This window comes from Physeter macrocephalus, chromosome 10, assembly GCF_002837175.3.
Source record: "Physeter macrocephalus isolate SW-GA chromosome 10, ASM283717v5, whole genome shotgun sequence".
Classification (NCBI taxonomy): domain Eukaryota; kingdom Metazoa; phylum Chordata; class Mammalia; order Artiodactyla; family Physeteridae; genus Physeter; species Physeter macrocephalus.
In genome coordinates, this window is record NC_041223.1 from 71,353,405 (window position 1) to 71,369,507 (window position 16,103).

The window sequence follows — 16,103 nt, forward strand, 5'->3', positions numbered from 1 at the left end:
AAGTGAGAGAGTGGCATGGACATATATACACTACCAAATGTAAAATAGATAGCTAGTGGGAAGCAGCCACATAGCACAGGGAGATCAGCTCGGTGGTTTGTGACCACCTAGAGGGGTGGGATAGGGAGGGTGGGAGGGAGACGCAAGAGGGAGGAGATATGGGGATATATGTATAGCTGATTCACTTTGTTATAAAGCAGAAACTAACACGCCATTGTAAAGCAATTATACTCCAATAAAGATGTTAAAAAAAAATGTGTTCAAAGCCCTCCAGAATATAAGTTTCAACCTTTCTCCCCAACCTCTTTAAATCCACTCCCCCTAGAGAAACATACACATGCACATTATTTCCCAATACACACTTCACTTATATTCCACAGAACTCTGTTCAACTTATTTTGTCTGTAATACATAACAGACAAAATTAATTTAGATCAAATGTTTGGGGGAAATTTCCAAAATTATTCCTGATATTGGAATACTGAATATTTTACTTCCTGAAAATATTTATGTTTTCCAAACTAAATTCCTATGCAGTTAACTGCTGCTTCTTAAGAGAAAGGAGAGAGTCATAGGATAATTTGTACATTAGAAATGGTAAACGGAAACTCTTTAAAAATTGGGAGTAATCCTTGGTAATTTAATAAAAGGGATAAATTAAAGACACTTTTTAAAAATAAGGAGACAATCTAAATTATTAAGAGATAAAAATGTTGAGCTGATGACTTCACTGCTTTCAAATGCTTAAAGGGCTATTACTGGGAGATTCCTAACTATTATCCTTCATAGGAACAGAGCTAGAGAAAAAAAAAAAAAAAAATATATATATATATATATATATATACTTACCTTGCAATTGGAAAGACTTCACTTTGACACCAAGAAAAGGTTTTTAATGGAAAAACTAAAAATTATAATGATAATGCTTACTGAGCACCTACCGTGTGTCAGTCTCTGTTTTGAGCCCTATGAGGTAGGTACTATTATTATCACAGATGAACTTGGACTTGAACCCAAGGAGGCCAACACTGTGTTCAGGCTCTTATCCACTATGGTAAACCACCCCTGTTAAAAGTGAACTCATATTAGAACACCCCTCCCTCCTGAGAAAAGCCATTGCCTTTCCATCAGCAGAGAACTTCAAAACAGGATGGACATTAGTCAGATAAAATTCATAGTCCTGACACATTTGATGGTGTCAGTCTTCTGATCCTAGTCAAACACCAGTCACTTTCTTACTACTTTTCTTTTTGAAAAAAAGAAAATCTCTTACCTTTATCCATTCTCTGAAATGTCCAACAGGGTACTTTTAAATATTTTGCAACATTACATAAACATCCTCCTGAGTAATACAGACAAATGCCCAATGACACATGTCATAGGGAAACATAAGACCGTTTTGTCCCCTTTTTAATCTTTGGGGCTTTGTTTTAATAATTCATGGAGATGTTAACCTTTCAGGTGGATTTGAGAATCCTTTTTATTTAATACAATTTTGTTTGTTTTCTGAAAACCAAGGACATTGAAGTATTTATTCCCTGCTGAATAAGGCATCGTGTACATGTGTCTTTGTTGTCTCTGAAAATACCTCTTAACCTTCATACATCTCCTCAGGGTTCTAACATGTCGGCTTGTTACATAATGTTCCCTCTGGAAGAGATCATGTGACGTGCTCTGGCAGGAATGCTACTATCACAACATCCCCATTTTCTTTACCCCCTGGTTCCCCTCACATCATAATTTCCATCATGCTACTTTGGCGGAGTCTATAGAGAAGGCAAGATGTAATCCATCTTTGTAATAGGAGATAGGACCTGAAATGGCAAGGTTTTCACCTGAGAAATCATGAAGTATCTTAGCGGCAGACCTGGAGCTCCAGTCCACATCTTCTGATTGTACTAGAGAGTTAAGAGCAAATGGTTTCAACTGGAGAGATTTTGCTACACCTCCCCAGTGTACATTTGGAATTGTCTGGAGACATTTCCGGTTGTCACAAATAGGACGGGAGGTGGTGCTACTGACATCTAGCTGGGAGAAGCCAGGGATGCTGCTAAACAGCCTACAATGCACAGGACAGCTGCCGGAACAAAGAATTATCCAGCCCAAAATGTCAATGGTGCCACTGTTGAGAAGCTCTGTTTTAGAGTAACGAAAATTGGATTTGAACCCTGCTTTGCCTCTTATTTTGTGACCTTGGGAAGTGGCTTTATTTTTCAGAGTCTGCTTTCTCATCTGAAAGAACAACACAACCGCCACCATAAACAAACCAACAAAAACCCCACTTTCCAGGCTGGTTGTGAGAGACCAATTCAAAAGAGCACTAAACAGAGAAGGCTGAGCACACTGTAGGCTCAACAAACAAAAATCACTGCCCAGCCCATGGAGTTCAGTTATATGACAAAATGGAAGCCGAGAGTGCGAGAAGGACAATGTCGCTGAGATGAAAAAGAAGGCTCCCTAGCTTCCTATCCACTTTTGTAGGGTAAAGAGCAAAAGAGACGGAGAGGGGCACAAGAGAATTGAGCAGCATTGAGGGTGTACTAGGAGGGGAACGGAGGAGATGCTGAGGCCGGACGTAGAAAGCAGCAGGAAGGCTGTATGGGTGAGAGAGAGCTCAGCAGTGACTTGGAAGTGAATTTGAGAGATATTCAGGAGGAATCAGAAGAACTTGGTGAGCAATTTTAAAAGGGTCGTGAGAGAGGCATCTAGGGTGAATATGAGATTTCTGACCTGTGTGCTTGGGCGTTAGTGATGCTGTTTAACCACATAAGAAAATCAAAGGGCAGAGCAGATAATACATTAAACTACAGACATATCAAGTTTGAGATGCCTGTAGGATATTTAGATAATAGAATAGCCAGGAGGCAGTGAGATCTGGAAGTCTGGGGAGGAGCCTAAGATTTGAGAAACAAGAACCTGAAAGCAGTAGTTGAATCTGTAGGAATGCATGAGGTTTTGCAGGGAGAGCATATGGAGGGAGAAAAGAGCAGAGGACAGAGCTGTTCAGGGCTGGGCAAAGACAACTAAGATGGTACAATCAAGAGGATCAGAATAACAGAAAGAGTGGGGAGAATGGTATGGAAATCAAGGCTGAAAGAGTTTCAAAAACACAAGTGTAGGCAACAGTATCAAACGCCACAGGAAAATTAAAGGAGATCCGAAGTGTCCAGAACACTTGGTAACTGAGAGGTAGTTGAAGTTAAGTGCAATGCTGAGAAGAAAAACTAGACTCAGAGAGTTGATGAGTAAATAATACTTGAGGAAGTAGAAATAAGGGATAAATACAGAGGTTGTCAGAAAGAGAAGCTATGAAGATTCCCCCACTAAAAATGGACAACACTTCAGCACATTTACACACTGAGAGGAAGGGGGCAGTGGAGGGTGAAGATACAGAATTCAGAGCAGGGGAAGTGGGTAGATCAAGAATGGGATTAGAGCTGGAATGATCATTCTGAGGTGAGAAGAGACCAACCCTCTCCCTCCAAACTGGGTAAAGAAGGTAAGTTGGGCACCGATGTAAGTAGATCAGGAGGCAGGAGGGCGCATGCGTTTGAGGGAGTTCATAGTGGAGAGCCTCACTTCTCACTATCAAAAGGTAGGCAAGCAGCTGGGATGAGATACGGGACACAGGAGGTGGTAGGGACAGGGAATAACCTTTAAGGATTAGGGATGGGCACTGACAAATGAGAGAAAGTGAGTAGAGACTACAACTTCAATGTGTGGAATCCAAAAATTAATACACAGAAATAGACTCACAGACATAGAAAACAAACTTATGGTTACCAAAAAGGAAATGGGTGGGAAGGGATAAATTAGGGGTTTGAGATTAACAGACACACACACAACCATATATAAAATAGATTAGCAACAGGGATTTACTGTAGAACACAGGGAACTATAGTCAGTATCTTGTAATAACCTATAATGGAAAATAACCTGAAATAAATATATATAGGAATCGCTTTGCTGTACACCTGAAACTAACACAATATTGTAAATCTACTATACTTCAATAAAAAAAGGACATTAAAAAAAAAAGAGAGGCTGGCATGTGAGGGATATCTCGAGGTACCAAGGTCACCTTGGGATTCATATCTAATTCTTTCTAGATCAGCCATAGCACCCAACCATCCTTAGAGAGAAGCAATAAAGTAGAAGGATTTGTTTGGGGATGGGTTAGTGTGTGGGGGATGACAAACCAAATTCCAAATTAAACTGGGCATGGGCTCATTTACGTCCTGTGGACCAGCCGTGTCATCTCCTTGTATGAAAGCGAGCATATCCTATGGGATTCTTCGAGAGCCCTGAACATCCAGGGTTGTAATAATGCAAAAAGTCAAGTTTAACTTCCATAATTCCATAATCTACAAGTAAGACAGTAGAAATGATCAATGGAATAGAAGTAAATGAATCATGATGAACCTGTTTTCTTTTGCAGAATATTGCCTTCTTTTGAATCTAAGTCATGAGTTGGATGTTCCTCAGAGACCTCCTGAGTGGAGTAAATAAATACTCCACTGGCATCGGGTGCATCTGGCTGGCTGTCATGTTCATCTTCCGTTTGCTGGTCTACATGGTGGCGGCAGAGCATGTATGGAAACATGAGCAGAAAGAGTTTGAGTGCAACGTTAGACAGCCTGGTTGTGAAAATGTGTGTTTCGACTACTTCTTCCCCATCTCCCAGGTCAGACTTTGGGCCTTACAACTGATCGTGGTCTCCACGCCTTCACTTCTGGTGATTCTACATGTAGCCTATCGTGAGGGTAGAGAGAAAAGGCACAGGAAAAAACTCTATGTCAGCCCAGGCACCATGGATGGAGGCCTGTGGTACACTCACCTTATCAGCCTCATTGTTAAAACTGGTTTTGAAATTGGCTTCCTGGTTCTATTTTACAAGCTCTATGGTGGCTTTAGTGTTCCCTACTTTATGAAGTGTGATTTGAAGCCTTGTCCCAACACTGTGGACTGCTTTGTCTCCAAACCCACGGAGAAAACAATTTTCATCCTCTTCTTGGTCATTACCTCATGCCTGTGCATTGTGTTGAATTTCACTGAACTGAGTTTTTTGGTCCTCAAGTGTTTTATTAAGTGCTGTCTCCAAAAATACTCTAAAAAACTCAAGTCCTCAGTGTGTGAGTGCCACAACCTCAGATATGTTAAATATGGTGAGATGGGGGCCCCTCCCTTGCTCCAGAAGCACCATTTAGACTCAGCCATGAGCCCAGCCCAGGGAGGGGAAACAAAGGTACTCTGTGGCACACAAGAGGCTTAAAGCAAACCCGCATCCCTCTGAAGTAGACATAGGCTTCCTTGGAAAACGAAGGGTGTCAGCCTTAGTGTCACTTGGGAGGAATTTTTTAAATTTTCAATATGTGCTCAGTTGTATATACTAGACAGAGGTCTCATTGTTTGGTGGTAGGGTTCATCCACATGAACCCTACACGAATTGTGTTTGAATAGTTAACTGCAACTTAGTCTGAAGAAAGCCAACTAACAGCGTTCTTCTAAGTGCTTAGATCTATCAACTGGAAAATATAAAAAGTGACACTTCTTTCAAATGTGATGGCCTCCAAACAACAATTGAGGCACTGGCAATCGTTCCAAGTGGCAGCCAACGCTCCGCTCACTCAGCCCTACTCAAACTTTGTAGAGAAAGATTATGATGAGGGTGGGGTAGCAGCTAACCAGGGGCACACACAGAAGCACGTTCAGTGAGAGGGTTCAGCCGGGGGAAAACTCCACAGAGCCCAGGACGCTTTGCAGTTTAGGTGTCCCTGGATATAAGTGGACTAGGGGAAAGGGAAGAAAGCCATCATTTACTGGTCTCCAACTTAAATACAAATGTTACTGGGAGATAATTCCACTTAAGCCTGAACTAGCAGACATTTGCAAGGGTCATTCTAGAGTCGTGAGGGAAGGCAGGTCCCACAGAGAGAAGCACATTGGTAGGGAGCAAGGGGAGGACCCAGAAAAAGAATATGCCTCCCTGATAGTTACTGAACACTTATCTTTAACCACAGAACAATGAAATACTTTGTAAATTTCCATATGTTGGACCTTTTTACAATCAGGAATTCACAATGTACTATACAATATGTCATAGTTTGCCTACGATTTGCTAGTACATCTCCTTCTAGAATAGATAGTAAAATGTGTACTATGCTGTTACATTGGTTCAAAAAATGTAAAAAAAAGAAAAAGATATCTTTATTATCACTTGATTTGAAAACTGTGGCTTTCTTTTACTTTCCTATTAGAAAAAAATCACAGATATATTCTCCTTGGATTTAATACTCTAACATATGTGCATTTCTCCAGAATAAAAATGAAGTCGTTTTGCGGTGTTACTTGACTGTCATTGCTATCGTTACTTGGCTGCACTGGGCATGATTGTTCTGTGAAATAAAACTTGTTCTGACAATTTTAGAATAGGATTTGCAACCCTGCCTGGTAAAGATAGCTCAGAAGTCATTCTTCTCCGCTGGGATTTTTTAAACAAAAAGTAAGTGCATAAAAATGTAATTTTAACTAAAACAAATTATGTCATGTCTTCCACAGCCTGCCCTCTATAACATAAAATGTCTCACTACAGTTCATGCATAACGAAGGTTATTTGTGTCATTATGTAGCCTCCAGACCATGCCGCCAACAGCGGTCATAATCTGTTTTAAAGACTGGACAGCAGAGAGGATGTGAACTCTGTGGTCCCCCTCCTCCAGTTTATACCACGTCACTGCTGGACTCAGGTACTTGTATCCATTGTACTTCACCTTGTGACATGAAAACATGTTTGTGTTTTCACAAAAGCTAGCCTTCACAAATTCAGGTAACCAGGAAGGACTTAAAGGAACATATATTTTTTTCTACAGTAATAGGTGGTTAAAGAGGCTTAAGGTTTTGGAGGCCCTGATCATGGCATGGAATCTAGAACATAGGGTTTTAGTGCACAGAACTGGAATGGACATCAGGGAATTTTTCAGCCTGAGGATGAGTTTGCTGCCGAAACACCTTTGGGGACCTCAGCCTTTTCACCTCAGTTATGACAACAAGCTCTGCTCAAGCTAAAAGGATTGGATGCATATGTACATTCTTACCTTTCCACTTTGTGTACAGAGGAGACTTAAAGGTAATGGAGGTAAAGGCCATGCATAAAGTTGTTTAGATAGGAAGGGGAATAATTTTTTTCTTTTTAAAGCTTAATTAATTTACAAAATGAGTTTCCTATATGAACATTCTGGAGGCTGTCTTGGTGTCAGTGAAGACCCAAAGCATTTGATTGAGAGAAATTGGCAGTTAAATTTTGCCATCTTTATTCTCTCTCTTATCAATAAATATTTATTGAGCAATGATTAATAGAAGCAAGACACTGTGTTGTGCATCTTTAGATATAATTCCCACCTCCAGAAAATTTCCACTTCCATTGAGGAGCATGGAGGTGAAGATGGGGTGGACTATCTCACACCTGTATCCTGTATTTACATCACCTCACTTGACCCCCCCCCTACAAGCTTCTGGTGCTCAGAAAGCAGAGAGTAACCTTAGAGATGAAGAAAGTGAGACCCACAAAGGCAGTTACTCTTTTCAGGGACACACAGCTAGTAAAAGCAGAGTTAACAATCACCATAGGTCTGCCTTCAACTACCTGCTCACCACATCAGGCTTCCCAGATCACTAAAGAGATGTCTTTCTAATTTCACTCAAGCCATTCCTGACTTGCAATGATTTTGTTTCCCTTGCACTCTTCCCCAGAATCTTTCTGGTTACAGACTTTGCCCCTGGCCACAGGCTTTCCTCTAATTGGAGCTGGAGGGAATTTCCTTTTTTCAAGTACTTGGATAGAAGAATGCCAAGCATGCAAGTGGCTATGGTTCCAGTCTTCCCAAGGAAATTAAGCCAACTTTCTTCAGACAGACAAACTGCAAAGACTAGAGGGGAGGGGAAAAAAGGCAAAGACCTGAGGATGTTTGAATTCTTTGATCCTGCTATCCCTGACACTGGCTCCACCCCTACCCTTTCTGCAGTTTAGTTACATAGAAGATAAATTCCCCATTTTTGTTTAAACTGGTTTAAATTGGGCTTCTGGGCCTTGCAACTAAAAGAGTCCTATTAAAATCATGTTCTTCGTTAATTTCTTTCCTGTATAATAGAAAAAAGAGGTATGACTCTTCTCCTGTATTAGCCTTTCCTTCTTAGGCTTCAAGCATCCTAACTTTTACACGTGTGTACGTATAGAATGTTTGTGTCAATAGGAGGAAAGACGGGAAAGGATGTCAACACTGGTTACAATAAGAGAAGGAGAGATGAACTTTTTCTTTATAAATCTTTTCATTGTTTCACATGTACTTTTGTTTTTAATTTTTTTTAATATATATATCTGTACCTTTATTTCCCAAAGATGCCTTAAACATTTTTTATTTTTTGGCTGCGCGGCATGCGGGTTCTTCCCCGGCCAGGGATCGAACCCGCACCCCCTGCAGTGGAAGTGCGGAGTCTTAACCACTGGACCGCCAGGGAAGTCCTTAAATTTTTAATAAATAAAATAAAGCAATTGAAAACCCCAAAGTGCCCCATCTCTTTCTAGCTCACATCTCATCACATGCATGTAACACTTGCCTTAAACATTGATGCCAGTGTATTCCTAGTTTACATTTTATTTTGTTTGTATATTTAGTATGACACAGCACAAACGAGAGGGCATTTCGCAGCTCTGTGAAAAACTGGTGAGGAAGGAAAGCAGTGGTGGGGCACGTGGAGGTAAAAAATGTCAGCGTTCAATTGAATTTTAATGACAAAAGCCCAAGGGAGGCTTTCTGGGAGAGACCTGCCAGCAGCTCTTCCTTTAATATAAAATTGGGTCTTTTCTCACAAAGCAAATCTTCTTTCAGCTGTAAAAGACATCGGTGACTGTGGTGAGTTCTGAGAATTTTCCAGAGACCTATCTTGTTTCCACTGTGCCAGAGAGTTTAACAAACAGCCTTCCTATTCTGAGAAGCTGTAGATGATCTTTTAAAATTCTGTAATTGTACCCATCAATTCTATCTGAAAGCAATGGGAAATGAGTTCTGGATGTTACCCAAATAAGCCACCATTCCCGTCTACTTACAGGGGAAGTATCGGATCCTTCACCAGCTATGGAGATTTAATTTTCTATTAAAAGAAAAAAGAAAAAATGTTGTCCAGACAAAAGTGATATATGTAGTTTTTAAAATCTTGTTTTAGCTTATTTTTATCTTAAAATTTCTCTCAGACATTAACGTCTCCTGTCAGAGAGGAGCTAGGCAGAATGGCTGTGGTATAGAACTGCGCAGGCTCTGCTTGTCTGTGCACAGTAGCAGGAAGATGAAGAAGTGGACTCCAGAGTCCTAGCCCTCAGGGAAAGGTCACTGTTAAAACTCTGCAGTAGACTGGGGCAGAGGAGACAAATATTAAGCAGTACAATTTCCACATTCTTGTTATAAAAATGTCATTAACTAAATTGATGATCATCAATCTTCTGTTACTAAAAGTATGACTCACTAGGTTAGCCAAGTGCCTTCAATTAAAAAGCACTGCTCTCAAAGGAGAGTAAGTACAGTAATTTGAGACCTTTCTGTAGAAGATGAGCCAAGCTGAAAAGCCAATCTTCTTAGAGAAGATTGCTCCTAATCACATTAATTTAATGATGATATTAAAACTGCTGACTGTGACCAAGGTCGAGAATCTTGTCTCATTCATCTCTTCACATCCTTGTATGGCCACAGCTTAGGTCCCTGGTACTGAGGAGTACAGTGTTTCTGGGGAAAAAAATCTTTGTGTTCCTCTTGCCTCTCCCATCTTTCATCCACCCAAAATTGATTCCTCTCCACCTAAAAGAATTCTGATTTTGTTGGGGGTGGCAATGTGCCCAGCTTTAAAAAAACAAACAGGGCTTCCCTGGTGGCGCAGCGGTTGCGCGTCCGCCTGCCGATGCAGGGGAACCGGGTTCGCGCCCCGGTCTGGGAGGATCCCACGTGCCGCGGAGCGGCTGGGCCCGTGAGCCATGGCCGCTGAGCCTGCGCGTCCGGAGCCTGTGCTCCGCAACGGGAGCGGCCACAGCAGAGGGAGGCCCGCGTACCGCAAAAAAAAAAAAAAAAAAAACACAAACAAACAAACAAACAAAAAAACCACCTTTCCAAGTCTCCTTTGCATGTAGTTAGCAGTGTGTGACAACCTTCTTGTCAAAACAAGATTTTGTGACTGATGCTTTGGGGAGAGTTAAAAAGTGGGGCCGATCTACCTTGCATGCTTTTTGCTCCCCCCGTCTCTTCCTGACTGAGACATCATAGCTGGAGCTGCAGTGAACATCTTCTACCACGAGGTGACTTGGAGGATGGAAGCAAGACCTTATGGATGAAGGAGCAGAAAGAAAGCTCCTGGGACATTGACACCATTATGGAATTGCCATTAGCTCTGCACCGCCTGTCTCCATGCTTTTGTTTTTGTTGTTGTGTGAAAGGGAACTTAACTCCCACCTGATGTAAGTCATTGATTTGTTAGTCTCTTTTACGTATAGACAAAAACGGTTCCTGACTACCTTCATATTACTGATTAGGATGAAGACACAGAAGGCACACTTCTATCTACTGAAGACAAAAGAAATGACCAGTATATTGAATGGCAGAAACGAGACATGTTTAAAGATCTCAATAGAATTTTGTTCAGAACAAGTCAGGTGAGGAACTTCCCTGGTGGTCCAGTGGGTAAGACTCCGCACTCCCAATGCAGGGGGCCCGGGTTTGATCCCTGGTCAGGGATCTAGATCCCACATACATGCCGAAACTAAGAAGTCCGCATGCTGCAACGAAGAGCCTGCTGCCACAATTAAGATGCGGCGCAGCCAAAATAAATAAATAAATAAATAATATATATAAAAAAAGAACAAGTCAGGTGAAATGCAACAAGTAATCATTCTGCATCAAGATTTAAATTTTAATATGAGACAAGGATTGATATTGGTTCATGAGGTAAAGTCCTTGGCGCTTTAGCTGTCCATCACCTTAACAGGAACACAGTGTAATATGACGCTAATGAAAGAAAGTTCACTTAATTCTGTTGTACTAGAAGTTCGTGTTCAGACTATAGGGAATGCCTTTCCCAATGCTTGGAAAACAAATGACTTATTTCATGTTCCAAGATTTGAGAACCAGGACCAATGGGTGAACACCAAAGAAATAAAGATTTTTACCTATTATAGAAATGTTCTATTAATTTGAACTGCATCACAATTAAATGATTGCCTGACAAAGCAGTGAGAATTTATATTGGCTATATCACTATATAAACCTGATACCACAGAAAGATCTCTGATTAATAGAGAATTGCCTGAAAAAAAAGTTCATGTATTATACAATAACAAGACTCTTCATTACAACAAACAAGATAGGCAGTCCCATAGAAATGGTTCTAAGATTTACCTTCTTTAAAATCATGGCATTATAGTGACATGTAAGATAATCAATGTTTTGTATGTTTTCATTCATCTTTTCTTCAGCTTGAGAAATTCTAATTTCATTTCAAAGTTTGGATCAAATATTTCTATCAGAGAGCAAATTTTTGATGTAAAACGGGGATAAATAATACCTATCTTATAGGGTTGTTGAACGAATTAAATGAGATGATCCATGCAAAGCATTGGCACATAGAGGTTATTTTTTTTAATGTTAGATATTAATACATGGCTGTATTATACCACTTCTCCCTATATTATTTGCTTGGTTTTTTAAAATCCCCCTCTAAATATGAGCATATTGAATGCAGGCAAGAGCCAAGGCCTTCATCATCATACCTTAAGGGCTTAATCCACACTAGTTGCTGGCAGCAATTAATGTATTCATGAAATTTACAGCATAACTATGTTGTATAAACTAAAAAATCATAGTATGCTGGAACTGGAAGAAACCTTAAAAATACTTACAAATGAGAAGACTACAGCTCAGAATGATAAAGTGACTTGCCTAACGTTAGAGGAAATGACAGCAAGAATTCGGTTATTTAAAACTCCAAATCTAGCCTTCCAGAAGCTTCCTGTACAAATAGCTTCAAAGATATCTGGAATATTGGTATTCCATGTAATGACCAACTGTGTTGCATCCAGTTTTTGTTTGTTTGTTTGTTTTACTTTATTAGGCAACTAATTATGACTTTGCTGATTCTGATTTTGTTGGGAGTAGCAACATGCCCAGCTTGAAAGGCACACTTCCAAGTCTCCTTTGCATGTAGAGGTGGCACTGACTACCTTCTTATCAAAACGAGATTTTTCGACTGGTGCTCTGGGAAAAGTTAAAAATATGTATAATCCATGTAAGGTGACTCTAGTCTTTTTCCATTGTAAACGGTGGCCTATTTATCCTAAAATGAATCAACAGCTAATATATCATAGTCATCTCCCAATTTTTAAAACTGTTCCAATATCTATTCAAACTATCGTAAGTAGTCAAAAATATAAATGACGACCACATATTAGCCCATGCCCTTTATAAAGATAATTTTAAAAACAATGAAAATGTAATTCCTGGTTCAGTTTCTGGACCTTAGCTACACACACACTTTCCAGTCTTAGCTTGCCACCTTGTGGCCTCTTACTGCTGTGCAACTCAGCGTTTGACCAGCACATACAGCAAAGCCTCTGGAGCTGAGGAGTTTACACACACATACCCACTTTAAACTTATTTTACATGCAGGTAAATGAGCTGCACCTCAAATTTCACTTCCAGACCAACTTCATTCCAGCAAAGGCTTACAAACCTTAAGTTAGAGAGACAGATGCTGGCAGCTACAAGTGAAGTGGATTAAAGAACATGCACTGAGAGACAAGTGCACAAAAACTACCTAAATATTTATGGAATAGGACATGCATACACGATTGCTGAAAAGGAGTGTATGTAACTTTTCCTGTGAAGCCAATATGAACCTCGCCTCTAATAGAGATGGGAAAGCAAGGTAATAACAGGATTTAAATATAGGTTTTACCAAATCCAAATGGTGGCAGGGTCTCTCTTCCCACTCTGACAGGGTTATAAAATCTACTACAATGTCTGCTTTCTCTGCTGAAGGTAGACATACATATGTGTGTGTACATGTACATATATACTATTATAACTACTATATAAATTTCCCTTCAAGCAGTATTCTAGGATTGGTAACCTCAGTAAGAACACATGGGTCTCCTGGAATAGATGAATCAGGTGGTGACAGCCAGCTACCTCCTACGGTTGTGATTAAATGAGTGGACATATCAGGAGCAGTGTCTGACACGATTATTAAATATTACCCATTGTCCTACTAGATAGAGCCAGACTTCAGTCTTGGGTTCCCAAGCCTCCCTTCCAGGATCTTTGAGCTCAGTGCTCAAACTGCTGCTCTACTGAGTGCCTGATTCAATGTATCAGACTTGAAAGCTCTGCTGGAGCATGTCTGCCCTTTGCTTCTCTGTTGTACTTCTGAAAAGAGCTGCCTACACGTTATAGTTTGGTCAGTGAAAAGAGAACAAAACATAGCCAGGCTGTAGGAATGCTGGGTTCCAGCCTATAGTTTTAAAATCGAAATGTAGATTTTCTCTCATTGTCAGGGTTGTAAGCTTAGAGACAGAGAGAGAGAGAGAGTGCTAGAGAGCACAGGAGCACAATAATACAAGTTAAAAGCTCAATGATTATACACAACCAATCACTATTTTGTGTTGGAAAGTGCACACCACTATCACACAGAACATTCTGGATGTTTCTGGTTGCTTCACTTCTCTGTTGCCTTTCATACTTCTGGCTAATCTACTTCGGCTGGGGAACTGGTGTGGGATCAAGGTTTAGTTGGAAGAAACTAGAGTTGCTTCCGTTTCTCGTTTTATATTGGTAACATGTAGACTACATTTTTTTTTTTAGAAAAACTATTTTTAAAGTGTAAGACACCAACATATGCCATGACATGTGACAACTTATAATTTTGCCTTATTACTAAAATAAGTATATGGCACTGCTTCCCATATTTCCAATGAGAACTTTCCCCTTATAACCCTGCCACTCTCCACCTCCATCCTCCTGCTTTGAAATGGCAAAACCTTCAATCAGCAGGACAGAGAGAAAGCGTTCTGAACCAGGGGTCAAGAGACCTGTTTTGTAGGTTTACTGTCACAAGTCATTTAATTTCCCTATATGTCACTGTCTTTATAAAACAGGGTTGCTAGTTTTCCTATTCTTCTCATGGAGCAGGGGTTGAGAATTACACTTTAAGCTGTATAAATCAGGTTAGAACACCACCCAACTGCCATCATGGATTGGAACATTTCCTTTGAGGACGGATATATTTGAGAAGAAAACTTTGTAATACTCCAGTTTTAAGTAGCTGTAAGTAGGTTTAGCAAATACATCAAGGATGCTTTTGAAATTTTCAAATAAGTAAATGTAATGAGTTTACCAGCTAACTAAGTGGTTTTGTAGGGTTGGAGGTAACAAGCAAGAATTACCAAAAGGTTCCAGTTGTTTGAACATCTGGGTTGTACTGATTGCAGAAGTGTTGTAGAAATATGTAAGAGATTGATGCTCTGTATAATCCTATCCCCCTTCCATCCCTAAGTGTCTAGGTGTTGCTTAACACTGTGAAGCCTCTGTATAAAAGGGAGGACTTTGACTTGGCAAGGTGGGGGCAGTCCCCTGGAGAGGATGACGCTTAGGTACCTGATTTCTAAGAATTTCCTGGTGTGATCTGCTCCTGAAGAGTTTGAAACCCACCGTGTCCTCAAAAGCCCTGTGACTTCAACACCTCACTGCTTCGCAGGGACCTTGGCACATGAGGGCTACTATTACCACCCCGATGCCCCGTTCCTCTTCTCCAACCTCCCCTGTGGGATAGGGGCACTTAGGGGGTCCAGGACTGGTAGCACTAAAGTCTGTGCCAGTGCAGCTTGCAGAATGAACATACTTTTGCCACACCCATAGCTATTCTGGGGAACACGAGAACCTGGTAGCTAAGGGGGCAGCAAACAAAACCCCTATTATTAGTCTCAATTATTGGGCTCCCCATACACACTGACTAGAGTGAGTAGAGAGCTAGGCAGAATCCACTCTAGCCCTCCACAGCTGCTTCTCATTTCCTTCTCTCTCTCAGCTCCTTTGGTTTCTGAGTGAATAACGCCAGTAGGGACCCTTTGCTCCTCTATGTTCCCTACCTTCACAGCTCTAGATTGGCTTCCAGAAGTGGTTTTCCCTTCTTTGGAATCAATATTAAACTATAGACGAAAAAATTTCGTAAATGTGGGTCTTAAAAAAGGAGTATCATTTACAAATCACCTCCTAATACTGCTTCCTAATCACTTGGGGAAAATTCCCTCCAGCTACCAGGACAATCTTCACAGCATCATTCCAGATAAAGACACTAAGCAACCTGTTAGCTCATGTGGCTGCCTGTGTTCTCCATATCAAGGGATGTACAAACTCTGGAGGCAGTCTGCCTGGTTTCAGCTCTTAGCTCTGCCACATACTAGCTGTGCAATCTTCAGGCAAGACACCTAGACTGTCCTCATCTTAAAATGAGGATAAGAGCACCGAACTCTTAGAGTTGGTGAAAGAATAAATGGAAGTACAAGGAAAGTTCCTAGCACGGTGCCGGGCACATAGTAAAATTCAAATAATATTAACTGTTTTACTATTACTAGCAGATCTGACACACGGGACTTAGGCTTGGGAAAGCTAGATAGGGCAGGTTCGACTTAGGCCTGGGAAAGCTAGATAGGGCAGGTTCCTGCTAGACTGTACTCTCGGTCTTGAAGAAAGAATTCAAAGCTCATCTTTTTTTTTTTTTTTTTTTGTGGTATGCGGGCCTCCCTCTGTTGTGGCCTCTCCCACTGCGGAGCACAGGCTCCGGACGCGCAGGCTCAGCGGCCATGGCTCACGGGCCCAGCCGCTCCGCGGCATGTAGGATCTTCCCGGACCGGGGCGCGAACCCGGTTCCCCTGCATCGGCAGGCGGACGCGCAACCACTGCGCCACCAGGGAAGCCCAAAGCTCGTCTTTATATTCTGCAACTTTATCTTAACTTAACCTGGATCTCCCAATACTTTTGGGCCGAGAGGATACCATGAAGAAGCTACTTTCCAAA

The 16,103-nt window shown here is 41.0% G+C and overlaps 1 protein-coding gene across 1 annotated transcript; it reads left to right on the top strand.

The window, feature by feature from the left end:
• Positions 1 to 4,465: 4,465 nt before the first annotated feature.
• On the top strand, positions 4,466 to 5,272 carry GJB7 (gap junction protein beta 7). The gene has a single exon (XM_024116810.1). The coding sequence runs from the start codon at positions 4,466 to 4,468 to the stop codon at positions 5,270 to 5,272; it is 807 nt and encodes a 268-aa protein (XP_023972578.1).
• Positions 5,273 to 16,103: the final 10,831 nt, after the last annotated feature.

What these genes read in the sequence shown, in the direction of transcription:
- GJB7 (XM_024116810.1), top strand. Translation starts at nt 4,466, where the DNA reads ATGAGTTGGATGTTCCTCAGAGACCTCCTGAGTGGAGTAAATAAATAC.